The 18,458-nt window shown below is 43.6% G+C and overlaps 1 protein-coding gene across 1 annotated transcript in view; it reads right to left on the bottom strand.

Moving 5' to 3' along the window:
- The window catches only part of CACNA2D1 (calcium voltage-gated channel auxiliary subunit alpha2delta 1), a 555,905-nt gene extending 537,845 nt beyond the window's left edge, over positions 1–18,060 (bottom strand). Inside the window, exon 1 of the mRNA XM_084811840.1 lies at positions 17,511–18,060. Coding sequence (XP_084667966.1) covers positions 17,511–17,605 — 95 coding nt within the window. The 5' untranslated portion in view covers positions 17,606–18,060. The remainder of the gene's footprint in view (positions 1–17,510) is intronic.
- Positions 18,061–18,458: the final 398 nt, after the last annotated feature.

Raw genomic sequence — 18,458 nt, forward strand, 5'->3', positions numbered from 1 at the left:
AGGGTGAAGCACAATGAAGCTTTACATAAATCTCTCTGGAAACCCATTTATCTGAGCATGATGGACATGAGCGCTTGACCTCGATTTCAGGTTTGGGCCATTTGCTTTGCCACTATTGTGTATGGGTCAAAGGATACTATTAAACATTTGAAAAGTGGTTATGCATATTGGACTCTATGATCTTGGCACTGTTCAGCGCTCATGTGTATAACGAACACTGGGGGCAGGGGTGGAGTCTCCGATCCCATGCATTCATTAGGACATCTGTAGGGAGTCCCTGTATGTGTGAAGCTTCCTACAGATGTTCTGAACATCATTAATTGTACATGCTTTAAATGCCTGAAAAGGGCTGTTGTTCTTTCTTCAATGTACGTTACAGGCACGACAAGTCTAACATAGACAGACAGACAGACAGACAATGTCAAATTCTCTTTTTGGTTTAAATGACCTCCATTAAATTAAATGGGTATTGACCTTCATTGCTGAATTCAATGCAATATTTAGCATTGAAAGAGAATCTTCACATATATCATCTTACTAACTTACACAACAATCCTGTACAGTAGGTCACACATAGCCTTGGAAAAAAGCGGATGTGAGAGGGGGCAAGACACCGATATTCAATGAATAGGCTTCTGACTACATGATTGTACAGATTTAATGGACATTCTAGCTCAGAGCTTTCCAAACTGTGTGCCGCGACACATTAGTGTGTCGGCAGCGGTGTGTAGGTGTGTCGCGCGAAATGCAGAAAATTGTGCGGAAGGGCACTGCGGAGCTTTTACTTGCGTTTGCTTCCCTTGGCCCCTCCCCTGGAACTTCCTAAAGCAGCTAATGTTAAAGCAGCTTAGCAGCTAAGGCTTAGGTGCTTTAACATTAGCTGCTTTAGGATGTGGCGTCTTGACGTAGGATGCACGTGATTGGCGGTGTTGGAGTGGTATGGCGAGGAGTGTGGTAATACTGGCTGCACGAGGAGTGTGGAGAATTCGAAGTCAGTGGAGCAATTAGTTGAGCAATTTGCAATCAGCTCGGGCAAGAGGCTTCCCTGCATCCTCAGTGTGGCTGCAGGGCAGCGGGGGAGAACAACGGCCCGCTGGACGCCCCCAGAGCAGGGAGGGCTGCGCCAGGCAGGCGAGGAGCTTCGAGCCTGCGCTCCCCGGAAAGATAGAGGCGCGGGGCGAAGAGAGGGGAAGGGAGGCGCTGCCCTGGCAGCAGAGCTCGGCCGACGCCAGTGCAGAGAAGTGGCAGTGGCCACCAGCCCTGCGTGGTTTCAGGCGTGCCCTTCGCAGACTTCTGCACCGTGCTGCCGCACGGCCAGGCCAGAGTAACACGCAGGTAGAAACGCCACCTGGGACTGGGACTGCACCGAGCGGGCTGTCCACCATCTTGGCCAGTCGGAACGGAGCTCAGTGGAGGCCAGAAGCCTCAGAATCAGTGTGCTCCCAATCACCCAGGCGAGAGCAGCTGCAGGCTGTCACCCAGTCAACCCAGCTGCTGCTGGCTGAAGGGAGGCCATTCTCCCAAACCCAATGTGGCAAACAGCAAGCCACCCACCATGTGGCACTTATGATTTGATTTCTGCCACTTATTTTCAACAATGGCAAAGTTAAGGACACTGAAACGTGGAAGCTTAAAAATGCTTGATGACGAAATGCGAGTATCTTTATCTAATATTCCACTTGAAAAGCTGTGTTCATCCCATCAACCTCATACATCCCATTAAAATGGTAAGTAGTTACTGGTGTTATTCAACTTTTTTAAATTCTTGCACATATTTACATACTGTTACTCATAAATGACTACAATGTATGTTATTATCTTACAAATCATATATTTTTAAAAATATAAATGAAAGGTTTTCATGAGATATGTTGTATCCCCATACATTTCATTATTACAATTTATGTATGTGTCCGTATCTCTTACAACGGGTTAGTTTAACCTCCGGTTTGCTAGTAAAACTGAATTACCGTGTCACAAAATGATGCATGTCTGAAAAGTGTGCCACCAACACGAAAAGTTTGGAAAGCTCTGTTCTAGCTGATATAATTCAATTGCAGAATTGGGGATTGCAAAACCCCAATTTGAAGTATCATTTGGGAAAATGACCTGAATTTTGTGGAATTTGTCCAAGGAGAGCTGAGTCGAAGCCAAAGAAATAACAAGAAGGCCTGGATCTCTTTAATACACTTTCACACCAAACAATAGTAACAACCCAAAACCAGCATGGATGGCTTGGGGATGATGGGAATTGTAATGCAAAAATCTGGAAGGCACCAGTTTGGGGAAGGATGATCTAGCCAGTATTATCACTCTACTCTGACAGGTAGTGGCTCTCTAGATTTGCAGGCAAAGTTCTTTCCCACTCACTTAGATCAGGGGTGTGCAGGCTTCAGGCTTGTGAGATCTACTTAATTCTTTACTTGTACCTAAAGGTTCACCAACTGGAGAAGCCAGGTGCAAAATGTTGCTATAAGAAGGGGACACAATATAGTGTTATCATCAAGGAATACAGTGCCTCTGAACATATGCTCAGCCCAGAAATTGGTTTTCAGATCCAGAAGTGAGCTCACAGTCCTGTCATTCAAAAATCCACTCCTGGTTTTCCCCTCAAGCTTTCTTTCATCTAAGCAGCCTAATTTGGGGAGGGGGGCTTTTTGTTGTTGCTGTTAGGAATCAGAAACCATTGCTGACCTGCTGCGAATGACCCAGAAATCTACCAGTAGGTCCTGATCTACTTTCTGCCCAGCTCTGACTTAGACCCTCTAACTGAAGATTCCACAGATAAAACTAGAGGCTTTCTGCAAGCAAAATATTGCTAATGTGCTCCCTTCCTAAACAGCAACAATAGAATGCTGTTTAGAAGACTTTGCCATCTTCTAGTGTTGCTTTTCTATTGGAATGAAAATGTTGTCTGGATACACCCTTAAACTGCATTCTTTCTTTGCCTTACCAGGAATTGTATGTTCAGATTTATTACTGCTCCAAACTGTTGCACAATTGCAGATATCTGTACTGGTGAAAATAGAGCTGAATAAAAGCAGAAGGATATTTGCTAAACAAATTGTTTTAGAGAATGTTGATTTGGTGATTTAGGAAGCACCATTCTATAACACAGTGCAATCCTATACATGTCTACTTAGAAGCCCCACTGAGACAGACTACATGAATGGCTGGCTGGGGCATACTGGGAGTTGTAGGACTTTTTTCCTAAACTAAACATGCATAGGATTGTGCCCTAACTCAATGAACCAAGTCACAAATTAGAGACTGAGTCACAAATAGGACAACATGTTCAAAGTATCAAATACCAAGGACACCCATGAGGTGAAAAATGCAAGGAGAAATTGTTTCCATTAATTCAGAGGTGGACAACTTGTGGCCCTCCAGATGTTCTGGCCTATCACTCCCATCAGTCCTAGCCAACACAGCAAATGATGAGAGATGATGGGAATTGTATGTCAAAACATCTGGAAGACCACAAGTTGCCCACCCCTGCACCAATTATTTGCTATCTGATAAAGGATGGTGCCATCCAACTAGTTGCCTAAGCAGATAATTCAAAAGTGAAAGTACATGGGGGATATATATTTTTAAAAATATGCTTTGAAGATCCTGCTCCAGATGCCCTCAAAAGTTAGGTGTGTGGTGTCTGGAAAGAAGGCTTGCTTCCCTCTTCTTTGGTAATGGCCTGTTTATAGAACGCCCTCCCCAGACATATTTAAGTAGTGCCAATATTGCTATTGTTTAGGCTCCAAGTTAAAATTGTTTTATTTGCCTGTGCATTTAACCCTTGAGCTACTCTTTGTTAAATTTTCATCTGCAGTAATGTTTCCATTTGTTGTTGCATATTTCGCCAAATTGTTATTGTAATTGGATCTTGGCTGTTTTCATATTGTAAGCTACCTTGAAGACTGAATGACAGAAAAGTGAGATACATTTAAAATAAATATAGTGCAACAAGTGGCCCACAGCCAATCCTAACAATCAGGCATGTTTATTGTATCAGATGAGTTCACTGTACATCTGCCAGGGATGCATCCTCAGAAGACACTGTAAGGTTGAGATGGTCAGGCTTCAGGAAGACTAAGCTGTGAAAATGAGGAGATATAGGGCTCCTTCACACAGAGCTTTTATCCTGCTATTAAGATCACGGAAGTTTGTGGGTCTTTTTCATGACATCATTAACCTCCAGGGCACATCCAGAAGTATTTCCTGGTTATTGGATTCCTGCATTGAGCAGGGAGTTGACTCAATGGTCTTGTAGGCCGCTTCCAACCCTACTATTCTATGATTCTATTTCATCTCAAAAAGATCCGGAACCAATGAACCATCTTTTTAACTTGGAATGTTATGCGATTAAAACAGCCACTAGATGACACTGTTTTGTTGAAACAGTGAAAGTTGAAAGTTCTATAGAATCTTGAAAATTAAAAGCTTCTCCTCTCAGCAGTCACATGGTTGCTGTCTGGGAGCCCGCGATAAATGTGGAAGGGCTCCAGAACAGGTGGGCTGCGGAGGTTTTCTTCAGTGTGAAGGCAGCCACAAATGTAGCTCTAGGAAGCTACAGGGAACAGCTACTTCTGAGTTCTACCGCCAAGAGGAAAGTTTAGGGTGGAGCTGCATTCCTTGAGGAGAGCTACAAGTATCCCATTGCCTCAGGAAAAAATGCCATCTCTCTTGTGGGAATGTGTGAGCTCCCTTTTCAAACATTACAGCAGCAGCACCTCACTCATGCTTCCTGGCTCAGCACTTAGCATCCAAGGCCACACACACATCTGGTACCTATGGCTCATGATTATTGAAGTTCACCTGATAACCTGAATGTGTGAAACTGCTACCATCATTTCACACACACACACACACACACACACATTGCTGAGATCCAAGTTCAAGGATGAGGAAAAGGTAATTGGTGGCAACTGATCCATACAGTTTGGCCATGGTCTAGACACACATTCCATTATTGCAACATTTCTTGTCAGATCCTCCTTAACTACTACGTATTAAGGCTTTCCCTGATTTTAGGAGATGATGCCTTTTGTTGACATTGCAAAAGCAAAGCATGGCAAACTTATAGAGAGGGGCAATGGAGTAAAGAAAGGTGATGGCTGAATACCAGCCATGTATGGCAACTCCCCAGGGATTTGATAACCTTCCTGGTTTTGCTGCCTGCCTGGGCTGATGGGTTGCATTCAGGTTCACAACTGCGTGGGACTGAACCAGCGTACACGGCCAGCATTTGCCTTTCTCAAGGTATGTGCTGTCAATTTCTGCTGACTCCTCTGTACGTTTAAGTGTAATTAGCCTTAATTTTGAAATCTGCCTACAACTACCAAATAGATTGCGAGGATTAACAGTCCTAATTCCCCAGGCCTTGAATTATCCTTAACAGAGAAGCAGGTATTAAAGCATCATTTCACTTGATCTATAAAAAGCTTCTACTGTGTATATGAGGCAGATGAATCAGACTTCCCACACACAAACACACACACTCAGGAAAGATCACGGCTAGACCATGTTCTCAGGCAACAAATAAAAGGCGACTCTGAAGTAGTATTTGGTGAGTACAGTCAGAAACAATCAAAGCTCTTATACTGTCTGGAGAAGACAATCCAGGATAGTCAAGTTCTTTCCTCAAGAAAAAGTTTAGTCAAATGAAAAATAGAAGCTCAGTATTTGAAAAAGCCACCAACTGGGTTCTTCCCTCTGATCCAGCAGGCCCAGCCTCATGGCACTGTCCCCTAGCAACAGGACTCTATTTAAACCTCTGGTACCACCCTTTTCAGAAACAACCACAGATTAGCGCCTCAAATGACACAAAGCACATGTATGGAACTACTACTAAAATTGGCTTCTGTTTCCTATATTTAAAGCCAAACAATAACTAAGTGGCTAGGACAAGTGATACTCAGTGGTATCGGCCTCTGGACCAGAGATTGCCCACTTCTTCAGCTAGGGGTGGGAGCAGGACAAGATTCTCTCCAGCCAGGGAGATGAGAGTAAATTCCATCCAGAGGCAAAATGAATCAGGCGCATGTGTGAAGGCCCACTGACTTCATTACACCCATGTACACAAAAAAGGGATTGCCACTTACAACCTTGTTCCTCACAATGGTGATTTTCCCCACATTAAATCTTCATTAGGAAAAAGGCCCAAATCAATATTTAGAAAAGCTGTAACTTATCACAGCCAATACTCATTAGCAAGATGTTGACTACACAAAGTGGGGGGAAGGGAAGGTATCAGAAAAAGGTATTCCTTCTAACAATATTTATAAGCACTCATCCCAAGCATTTTTCATGTGCAGCTTCAAAAACGGGCAACGGGATTACTGTAATTAACTGCAAAAGCTTGCTGATTTGTTGATGCCATATAACGTCAATCTCTTTCATAAACTCATTAGAATCTTTGTAAATAAATAGCGAAAATTATGCAAGAAGCAAGCAAAATCCAGCTCCTGTTTATTTCACCCATCCCTGGAAAGAGATAGTCATCTAAGCCAAGGAATATAGTTGACAGTTTTCTAGGGGGGGAAGGACAACAAAATTAAGCATTCCAGAATCAAAACTTGCTCTCATGCCATTCACTTCAACAACAAATTATTAAAATTCTGAGACTTTAGCCTGCCTAAAGAAGAGCTGACAGTGCAGAGGGGAGATTGGAGATGAAGTCCCCTACTTCAAAATGAGGATTGTGTGAATTCATTTAGATTGGACTTAAAAAGGGGTGGCCAGCTGGCACTTTATATGCAAAATCCAACTCCTCTAATCTTTTTAGACTGACGTTCAGAGACTTTGATAGAACACAGCAGAAAGGAGTTCAATAAGAACAACTCTTTATTAAGGTCATAAATTCTGGAAATGGGGGCCTGATACCTTTTCAGCACACAGACAATCATCTGAAAAACAAAGCATCCCCGCTCCAAATACAGGGCTAACAGATAAGAGTTGCATCAGCTACATGTCTCTCTATGCTGATCATGTTGATAGCGCAAGGTGCCAGTGGGACAGTAATTTCTGCAGAATTTCCTTTCATTTGGGCATGTTCACACTATCAGTTAACCTGAGACAACCATTCCCTTTCATTTTTGGATTACGCGCTCAAGGAACAACAGTAGGATTTGGAAAGGAATCCACAATTCCTAACAAGATAAAAGTGACTTCTTAACTTGGGGGAGTGTGACAATGCACTCTACCTGCCCTCTAGTTCATTGGTTCCTATAAAAATATCTGTACTGAGTTCTGGTTTTGCCCCCATCCAGCCATCACTGATTTAAGACATTTTTAAAGGAAATAATCTACTGCCTTACAGTAGGTTATTATCTTGCCAATGCTAATACAAATAATACCAGCATTATACCCATAAAGGGGGGGGGGGATGCTGTGGCTAAGTGAGTGTGAGTTACAGTAGCCCTACAAAATAGCCCAGTGCTGTTATTCCCATGTTGCTGGGGAAAGGGGGAGTTAGAGTAGTTTATACCTTTCAGTGCAGTCGACTGTTTTCCAGTCTCCTGGTGCGTTGATTTTTAGGGAAATGCAGTGAGGGGCTGATAGCTGATTGTAGCTGCGGTGCTGTGGGAAGGTGTGATGAACTGCTAGGAAGGTAAGAACAGCCTGCTGGATCAGACCAAGCACAGACCACCAGCATCCTGTTTCCTACAGTGGCCAGCCAGATGCTAATGGGAAGCCCACAGGCAAGACACAAACACAACAGCCTTCCTCTGCTGTTTCCCCCCAGAAACTGGTATTCTAAAAGCATGCTGACTCTGATACTGGAAGTAGTAAATAGCCATCATGATTAGCAGCCACTGATAGCTTTATCTTCCATGAATTTGTCTAAGCTGGTAACCACAACTTGTAGTAGTGAATTTCCTCGTTTAACTATGTGCTGTGCAAAGAAGTACTTCACTTCCTTTTATAAATCCTGAATCTCCCACCATTCAGCTTCATGGGATGACCCCGTTTCTAGTATTATGAGACAGGAAAAATTCTCTCTAACCACTTTCTCCACACCAAGCATAATTTTATACACCTCTTCTGTCTCACCTCCCCACTCCAGCTCACCCACTGCACTTACTCGCTTTTTTTCTAAACTAAAGGCACTGCAAACATTGTAAGTTCTCCTTGTATAGGAGTTGCTCCATCCCCTTGATTATTCTGGATGCTCTTTTCTGAATTTTATAACTTTACAATATCCTTTTAGAACTATGGTCATCAGAACTGTACACCGTATTCCAAGTGTGGTCACACCCTAGATTTGTATAAAGGCAATACGATATTGGCCATTTTTTTTATCCTTACCATGAAATTTGCCTTTTTCACAGCTGCAACACACTGGGTCAACATTATCATTAAGCCCCACACACCCAAGATCATTTCTTGCTCAGTCACCACCAACTCAGACCTCATCAGTGTATATGTGAAATGAGGATTCCCTCTCCCACCAATGTGCATCAATTTACACTCACTTACACAGAACCACAACTACCATTTTAATGCAAAGGATTTTGGAGCTCTCCTTTTGGAAACTGTCACAATCCCTTTTTGTTTTTACCATCTTGAATAATATGGTGTCATTCACAAATATGGCTACCTCACTGCGTACCCCCAACTCCAGATCATTTACAAACAGGTTAAAAAGCACTGTAAAGAACCAGAGTGCCTCCATGTTCTTTCCCTGTCTGGGGGGTTTATTGTTTTATGGCATAGAATAAAAGATTGCTGATCAGTAAGAGGCCTGAGAACGGAGGACACTGGCACTGAAACTTTGGGCTCCTTCACATGGAACTTTTATCCTGCTATTGAGATTGCTCACTCACGGACGTTTGCAGGCCCTTTAGATGACATCGTGAACCTCCAGGGCGTCTCCCGCACTAAATGACCTTTATTCCGTTTTTAAATAGATCACAGATAATGAGCTTTCAAATTGCCCCACTTGTGTTCCACTTGAGTTCCCTCTGTGAAAAAGGAAAAGGCACAAGAAGAGGAGCTAGACCAATGGAACATATTGAAGACTCAAATAAGGGGGAGAAGGAGGGAGAACGAAGCATGTGTAAAGGGAGTCCATTGTGATCCTGCATTTAAAATGGAAGCAGGGAGCCCCATTTTAAATGCAGGGTTTTAGGCTGGTGTAGAGATGCTCCTTGTGACACCTGGAGGGGAAGCTGGGCCTCTTCAGTCTCAAGCCTTTAGCTTTTCCAGTTTGGGGCTGCTTATCTACAGCCTCAAGATCATAAACCACCGAGGCCAAAGGAGGATAGAGTGGCTGCAGCTGGGAAGGTGTGAATCATGCCACCCTTTCTTCAAACCCTCTCTGGAAAGGAAGGGGGAGAGTGCTCAAGTCAGGCCAGGATCTGGTATAAATGTGGGGAGGGCTCCTAGCCCAATGCCCCTTGTTATCCCTCCAATCCAGAGGAGGAGGTGTTCAGGTTTGATGCAGCTTATGACTGAAAGGACCCTTATGACCAGTTAGTGTGTTCTTTTGTCTGCACTGGATTTCCAACTGTTTGCACTATTGTGGAATTCTTGTCCCTTTCCTAATACTGTACTCTTTCCCCATCCCCTTTTCCGCAGTTGTAAATAAACTATCTACCTCAAAGATCCGTGCTGCTAATTTCCCACTGGGGTCAGTACTGAATCCAGTGTAAATCTGGTCAGTTTTACCAAGTTGTTTGGTTGATCTGAGCTCAGATTGCTGGGAGAAGCTGGTTTGACCCGTGCTTCTTGAGCCCAGGGGGAGGGCTCCTCCAAGTCTCAGGTGTGGGGCTGAGGAGGGGGTGGCAGCGTGCTACAACATGGTTGGGAAGAATCACGTTGCCCCCTGCCTTCCTTTACACAGTCCCATTAAGGATCCTTGGGAGGCCACACTTCTTACAGCCCTCCGTTGTGAAAACTGTCCATTTATTCCTACTTTTGCTTCCTGTTGTTTCCCAACCATGGGAGGAAATTAGGCAATTTCTTCGGGGGGGGGGGAGGGGTCTCCTTGTAAAAACAGATTGAAGAAAAGTGTTAATCACTCCTCTCCTGGTGCCCCTGTTGCAATCAGCTTTTCAGTCCCCTGCCTGCAATTTCTCTAAATCATGAAACAACCATGTGTAGTTTGAGCCACAGAATTCTGCTTTAAAATGCTGCAATAGAAGGTATTACTTACTATGGCCACTTCATTTGGTCACTTGGTCTCAATGGCTGTTTTGGATTGCAGGCCAGAAATACTAACACACACACACTCCTACCTACCTGAGGTCACAACAAAGGAAAACATAGCTCAAGTGCACCATCTCAGAATCCATCCTGGCCCAAAAAAGTGCTCAACTGCATGCAGGAGCCTCATGCTTCATTGACCTGCATGCAAACACATATGCACTGCACTTTTGTCCCAGCAAAGCATCATATGTCCATACCACGTCAACCTTCAACTAAACCATGTCTCACTCTTGCCTTTTTTAAAATCTCTATGGTGAGTATCTGCTACATTTCTGTCACAGAGAACCAGGGATGCAACAGGTAAAATTGTAAACACTGCATAGAGCCTGCAAGTCTGTTGCTGATCTTTGTTCCACAGACTCCCAACCTGCTTTCTTAGGGGCAAATGTGCTTAATAATGGTCAATCTTTGTTTTACCCCTGAACAATTATCCTAAGGTAGTAATGCCACTGCCAGTTTTGCAGGAAAGGTTTTATAAATGTTCAGCTTAGTCTTGGCAAGGGTTTTCAGTTGGAGTTAGAAGAAGCTAAGCTCCCTGGATCCATGCTGAATCGTCTGCAAAGAGGGCAGGGAGAGACCCCTCTTGTGAGTTTCCAATTTAGTTGCCAACTTCATGCTTTCCCAGGGCTGGCTTCACCATTAGGCTGGGCGAGGCAGCTCCCTCAAGCAGGCGATGCTGGGGAACTGAGAGAGGGCAGTGAGGTGTTGAATGACAGAGCTCTGTGTGCCATGTGGCTTGCCCTGGGCCCCCTAAAATAGCCTGCCTTCCTCAGGTGAAGTGGGAGACACTGTCCAGGTCTCCAGCACTGAAGTAACATTCAACTGTCAGTCAAGTCATCTTCTGAATAGGGGCATGTTGTCCTTCACCTCAGGCCGAAAAATGTCTTGAGCCAGTTCTATGCTTTCCGCTAACCTCCTTTTAACTCCTAATCCCATTTTCACCCATAATCTCCCCTCCCCCATAATACTCCTAACTGCCAACATTAAAGTATGGTGAATGAGGAAGAATAATAGTTTAGGTTCTAAAAGGTCTAGGGGAAAGTTTGCATAAATCTTAGTAACTTAGGGCACAATCCTATGGGGATAGCTGGCTACTCCGAACTCTGAGGCAGCCAACTATCCAATATAGGGTGGGCGGAGTGCGGAGGAGATCTTCTCATCCGTGCTCCGGCTGCCCTGCATTTGCGGCTAGATGGCTAGTTTCAGCTGTCCAGTCAGGGTGCCTTGGAGCAGGGGGGAGGCTGGATGGTGCATAGGAAGTATCGTAACGGTGCTTCCACAGTCCCCTCCCCGCTCCTGGGAAGGCCCCCTTTTCAGCTGCTCCACACTGCAGTTGCGAGCACGGAGCCAGGGGCAAACCGCGCCATCTATGAGGTGGTTGGGGAGGGTGCAGGGAGTCAGGTTTCTGGGAACCAAGCTTGGAGCATTGGCTCCAAGCTCAGTTCCCAGAAACTGAAAAATCCTATAGCTGTCTAGATGCTGTCTAGCAGCCGTAGGATTGCGCCTTTAATTATTCTTTACACAGGTGTCCGTATCAGTCAGAAATGAAAATGTCACCTAGAAATGTTAAGTCAGACTCTCTCTCTCTCTCTCTCTCTCTCTCTCACACACACACACACACACACGAAAGCACAAAACTACATACAGTGAGGAATATAGCAAGGCATTTCCCTGCATAAAAAAGGCCAGATTATGAAGGATACTGCAGCCTTTGCAAGTGAGTTGAGAGTTAGTTTAATAAAGTAACAGCACAATCCTACGCACGTTTACTCAACATACGGTCCAATGTGTTGAGTGGGGCTTATTCCCAGAAACGTGTACACCGGATTGCAGCCTTAGACTTCTCAGAATATATAACTGTCTTAATATTTATTTAACTTTTGAGAGTTCAAATACATACTTTTCATGTAATGCAAGGAAAACCCAACCATCTGTTGTTTTCCTATAAAGCAGAGGTTCACAATCTTTTTGGCCCCAAGGGTTACATGTGATGCTGGCTTGGGAATCTGGGGTTGCACACAAGCGTGCACACACACATACACATGCATGTACACTCCCCAGCGATCCTGATACAGTTTGGTCTTTCCTTGCTGCTGGCAGTACTGGGGAAAGAGGCATCTCTATGAGAATCTCTCAGGGAGGGAGTGGAGAGTACAGGTGGCATGAAAACCAATGCAAGGAATTTGGCAGTGGGGGCAGCACACTCCTGGGGGGACAGGTTGTGCATCCCTGCTATGAAGACAGCCAGTGCGGTGTAGTGCTTAGAGTGTTGGACTGGAACTCAGGAGATCTGGGTTCAAGTCCCTACTTGGCCATGAAGCCCATTGGGTGATTTTGGGCCAGTCAACAGCTCTTAGGCTAACCTACCTCACAGGGTTGTTGTGAGGATAAAATGTAAACGAGGAGGACCATGTAAGCCACCTTGGGTTCCTTGCAAGAGGAAAAAAGGTGGGCATTTAAATGTAATAATAAAGTAAATCAAATTAAATAGCAGTTTGAAAGATGATTTGCAGTGGGAAAGCAGTGGGAGGCAGAAATGCTTAACCCTTTCCCAACCTACCACGTGGTTTGCATAACTGGGAATTTTTCATATTATGTAAGAATTATGTAATTATGTAATAATTAGGCTGCCTAGATTTGGGGAACTGGAATATGCCCACCCCAGTTAGAAGGTTCTTGGGGCTAGCTTTAGAATGATCCAAAATTACTATATGTTTCTTGTTAAGGATTGATCAGATAACATTTTAATAAAATCCCTTGAAAGCAAAATATTCAGAGACTTTTTCCCACTGTCTTAATGACCAAAAACAAATCTTCTCATATTAGGCAAACAAGGACTTAGGGTTATTTGAAAGAAGGAAAAGGTAGCATCTCTAAGCTTTAGTACTTTGGAGCTACTAAATCCTTCCATGGAAGAATCTGGTAGGATATAAGCAGAGGAATTCTAGACATAGCAGCAATATAAAAATCAAGACATGACAAAATACTTTAGCAATATAATGTATTTCCAGAGGAAGTTGGATTTGGAATTTCCCAACCAACTGGTTGTCTGGGCACCCGAAGATTTACTTCAGGAATGTATCAGCTCTTTTCCCTTCTTAGCAGTATTTATGCATTTCAATGGAAGATTACCTCAGTGGCAAAACTTTATTATGTTAAATATTTTGCAATATTAAATTTACCAGCTATAGTAGTATTGAGAAAAAACCACACAGCATAAAGGAAGATGCAAAAATTCTAATGCTCACCTTTCCTTTGTCATTTCCCTAAAAATAAACATAGTGCTCAGTCAACACATCTGAACATTTTTCCATATCACACATACAAAGCAACAGGGCTGGAGCCCAACACAAAGTCAAGTTCCTGATTGACACATGATGCACCCAACTGTACCTTCATGAATGGTCAGATTTTAACCACCGTTGGTTTTTTGCTTCCTATGATGCAAGTTACAAGTGGCAGTTAGCACAGGTTGATGGAGGGGGGGAAACAGGAGATGGCACTGTATACACAACTGCAAATATGTTACATCTTCTGGTTCCTCAGCCTTCCTTCAATTTTCATGAAGGCTCTGTCCATGAATACTTGTTACAGTAAGGGATTATGTCCACAAGACAAACCATGTGAGCAAGTTATTAAATGCACAGGTGTTCCACAATTTACTGTCTACGAAAGCCTGTTTTAAAGTATTTGAAATACCTTTCATAGCCTAAGATATGCTGCTATTCAACATTTCATAACAACAGTATCAGACAATTATATTTCAGGCACACAATTAACCATTCAGGCCTAAGCACATTTACTACAGAGTAAGTCTTATTAAATGCAGGGATCTTTACCTCTGAGTAAAGTAGTTAGTATCATGCTGCAAGGATACAGTATTGCTGGTGTATTTATCCCAACTGCCAGCACTTTCTTTGATGTTGAGCATATTGTATAGATAATAATACAATACCACCTCCTTGAGCTAAAATTCCCCAGAAGGGTAGATTGCTTATTTCTTACTGACACATGAGTAATCGTAATATAGCAAATGGAGTGTAAAATCCTTGCGAATAACTAAATGCTTCCAAAACTATACTCCTTTTCACTATATATTTCTTATGGATGTGGGAACAGATCTACCTATTTTCAAAAGGGGCATTTTTAAACTGTTTTTATTTTGAATGGATCCTGAAAATTGAAAGCAACAAGATATGCCTCCTTCTCATTTTCAAATCAATTCCTTAAATGCAATACATAAACAATGAAAAATAGTATTAAATATGCATGATAATAGGTTTAACCGCCCCTCCCCCTCGCACACAGAGACACAAGGTATCAATGGAAATTCAAATAATTCAGTGTGGCATGTTCCATGAATTGGGAATTCTCGTTAGTGCTTGGACAAAACATTCAAATTAATACTCTAAGTTAAAGATTTTCTTTTTGTTTTAAAACCATGAAACAATAACATAACTGAGCATAATATCTTTTGAAATAAATATGATAGTACATTCCTTCCAATTTCAAAATCTTTTTCTTTAACATAACACAAGCAGTGGGCTCTTCAGTGTATATACATTTAAGGATACATAATAGAACAATTCTTCTGTAGTTACATATGTAGCATCTCAAAGTTCAGTTTGCATGTCATTCTAGTAATCAGACAAGTTCACACTGTATAGAGTTGTCCACATATTATGTCTATAGAAACACAAGAATGCCATGCTATGTATGGTAAAAACGTCAGTAAGTGATTTAAAAAAGATCATAAATCACAGTACCTGAAAAATTACCATTGACACAGACAGATTCCTGCAATTTTGATCAAATGGATGTTGACAAAATATTTTCTTCTTTAAAATGTGTTTGAATATATCTTTGTAGCCATGAAGTAAACATTTTAAAAAGAATGTTTATCTATATACATAAGGCAAAGAGGTTAAAAAAAAGTGCCCAGTTCTAAAGAGCTGTTTATTATTAAATATCTATTCCTGGATATTTAGATTTTTTTTTCCCTAAATGCTTCAACACAATAAACTGTAGATGATTTTGGAAGTCTAAATAAATGAAGTCCCTTTCCCAAATGTGATTAAAAGATCAAGTGTGTGTGTGTGTGTGTGTGTAAATTTCTAGTTACAGGAAATATTATGTGGAACCAGCTCTATCATAGCCACTCATCAGAATTTGGTTTGATAAATTTATTGGTCTCTCATTTCTCCTACATTTAATTTACTTGGTAAGCACCCTGAATTTGATTATCTGTGTTTCCATCCTATACAAGATGAGAATAAAATTAAACTTGTTATTATTACACAGCAATCTAACCCATCTTCTTGCAGCACCAGCTATTTTCTCTTCTTTTCACATCTTTCAACTATCGTGGTGGCTTATTCCCTAACTGAATTCTCAATTCTCTGCTTTTCAAAATGAAGCAATATTCTTACAGGATAGTCTTATAAAGAACAGCTCATGTTATGGATAGCCTCTATAGCAGTTCATTTCCATTCAAGGAAGCAACTGGGTAGGAAACTGTATACCAAGCCCCTTTGCTTCTGAACACACAGCACACATTCCTAGCTCCCTATCTCACAGCAGCTTATCCCAATTGTGTCTCCTATCCTTACTCTCATTATTGGTATCTCTAATCATAAATGCAGTTGCCAAGTAATAACAGTCTTTAGCCTGACTTAGACACCTATTCATTCTCTACAAGATCTATATTCCTTTACAGTAGGTGTCCAATCAAAGTTTGAGGTGATCAATAGTGAATGACGGGCTGCCTCAGTCCAGTAGGCAAATTAAAAAAACTAACCCTTCCAATTAATCAAACAAAAGGAGGTATTTCAAGTATTACAATTTGGGGGCAGTTATTGCTTTTGCCTCAAAATGCCGATGAGCAAACTTCAGGAGCTCCAGCTTAAGGAAATGCAATGAAGGCATGTTGTCCAGCAGCTCAAGCAAGGGTTCATTTAGCCCTTCTGAAAAAGCAAGACCTCCTTTGCAAGGTTCTGCCTTAACTTTCTTTTTGTAGCCATTTGAGGTTACACTATAGGAAAAAAGCACGGAGAACTGACTCTCATTAGCCAAGTAGCTAATTAGCAAACTGAACTAATGATAATTATTGTGAATCCTTCTTTCTGTACCAACTGAACTAAGACAGTATATTTTATATTCTCCAAATGATACAAACTGCTACCTTGTATGTGTGTGTCCCTCCATAAGATGTGTTACAGTGAGTTATTCACATTAAAATACTTGATGACAACAGCCACCTATTTAAAAACTAAAGTGCTTCCAAACCAACAAATGTTGTTCACCCAAATTGTTATTTTAACTCCAGTTCACAGTCCCTTGGCCAAGCCTCGGATATTAGGCTATTTATTTTTTATCCTTTCTGCCTTCATTTCTTGATGTGAGTGAACCTTGCCCTGCTCTGGGCAAGTTTTATGCTAATAACTGTCTGCTGCTTTCAAGATGCTATCCTGCATCCATGCAAAACAGCAACAGAAAGCAAATCCAGGCGTAATTAGCAACATTCTGCGATCTCTTAAACTGTGGATCACCTAAGCATGTACCGGGATGATACAGTTAAGATGCTCAGCTAGCTTATGTCGCTTTTTAGCACAGTAAAAACAACACCTCACCACAGCTCTGGTTTCGCACATGCGTGGACGCACGCAAAACCACACACACATAAAACAAATCCTGGAGCTGTCAAAACATTCGTGTTGCACACTGGAAAGCATCCCAGTTGCAAGAGATATGCATTAGAAACTAACTGAGAAATGTGACTTTGCGAAACCATGCTTAAGGGCCGTTTGGGGGGGGGGGATAACAATAACACATATATATATATACCAAAGCCTTTCCATTATTTTATTTTATTTTTTAATCTCCATTGGGCTAAAATAGCCACTCAAGTCACAAGGGTGGGAATGTAACTAGAAACTTTCCTCTCAGCACGGCTGAAGCTGCCCGGGGAAGGTCTATTTAGAGATGCTGTTGATTGCTATCAAGGCTATCCTCGGATTCCAAAGTGCAGGACTGGGCTCCAGCACGTATTGGAGGCGCAGGCCTCCCAAAAACAGTCCCCAGATCAACCAGACCCTGCACTAGTCTTCCAATGGCTGCTTTCCCCAAACCCGGGATTATTTATCCTCGCTTTATTTGCAGCGAGCTCAAGGATTCAGTTGCGCCGCCAGCCCCTGGCACACTCCGCCTCCTCCCCGCTCCCCGTCGCCAGACGAAATCGCCTCCACCCTTCCCGGTTCCCCTCCTACCACGCAAGAAAAGCCCTGCCGGACCCAGGTGGGACTTACGTGGCGGGAGAAGGGAAGGGCCCCTCTGCGGAGAGGTTCATCACCAAGGTCTGGAAAAGTGTCAGGCTAAAGAAGAGCCACCAGCCAGCAGCCATCTTCCTGGTCGAAGATCGATGCCCCTTGCCCGCAAGTGGCGGAGAAAATGAGAATAACGGTGGCGGCGGTGGCGATGGCGATGATAAAGTTTTTTTTTGGGGGGGGGGGGGAGATCAGGGAAAAGACCCAGAAAAGAAAAGCAGCCGCTCCTCCTCCGCAAGCCACAGGCAGCGTACAGAAGCAAGCTCGCTGGGGGTGGCTGGGAGGAGATGAGGAGGGAAGCGATCGAGATCTGTGGGTGGAGAGGGGGAAGGGGAGAGGAATCGAGAGGAGGGAGAGAGAGAGAGAGAGAGAGAGAGGGAGAGGCAGCTACTCCAGCGGCAGCTTCTGCTTCATCTGATCCGCCGCCATCAGGGACACTTTTGCAACAGACCTCGGCTCACCGTGCGCGCGCGTCTGCGTGCTGTGTGTGAGTGTGAGCGCGGGCGCGTTTCCTTTCCTGATTTATTCCCCTGATTGCAGGGGGAACGGGAGGGGGGGAGGCGAGAGCGGGGGGGAGTTGTGGAGGGGGAGGTGTCCGTCTTGCTTTCGCTGGGATTGGGGGAGAGCGAGGATGGGGGGGGGAGTCGTCTCAGCCCGAGAGGGCCGGCAAAGCGCCGGAGCCGCCGAGTGCCGTGGGGGATGAGCTCTGCCATACAAGGGAATCAAAGGAAACTCCCGAAGTTAGCGCCTGATCGCCTCCCTCTCCCTCTCTCGGGGAAAGGGAGGGGCGAGGGAAGGGCGGGAGGCTACCCGAGCCTCCCCGGCTCCGCGCTGTCGAGGCAGCGGCGCTGGTGCCGGCAGGGACGCGCGAAAAGCAGGCGAGCGAGAGGGCTTCCCGGGGAACCCAATGATACGGAGTGTGGGGTGCGG

This window comes from Heloderma suspectum, chromosome 7 (assembly GCF_057233095.1).
Source record: "Heloderma suspectum isolate Gila_16-S chromosome 7, 16-S_ref, whole genome shotgun sequence".
Taxonomy (NCBI): Eukaryota; Metazoa; Chordata; class Lepidosauria; order Squamata; family Helodermatidae; genus Heloderma; species Heloderma suspectum.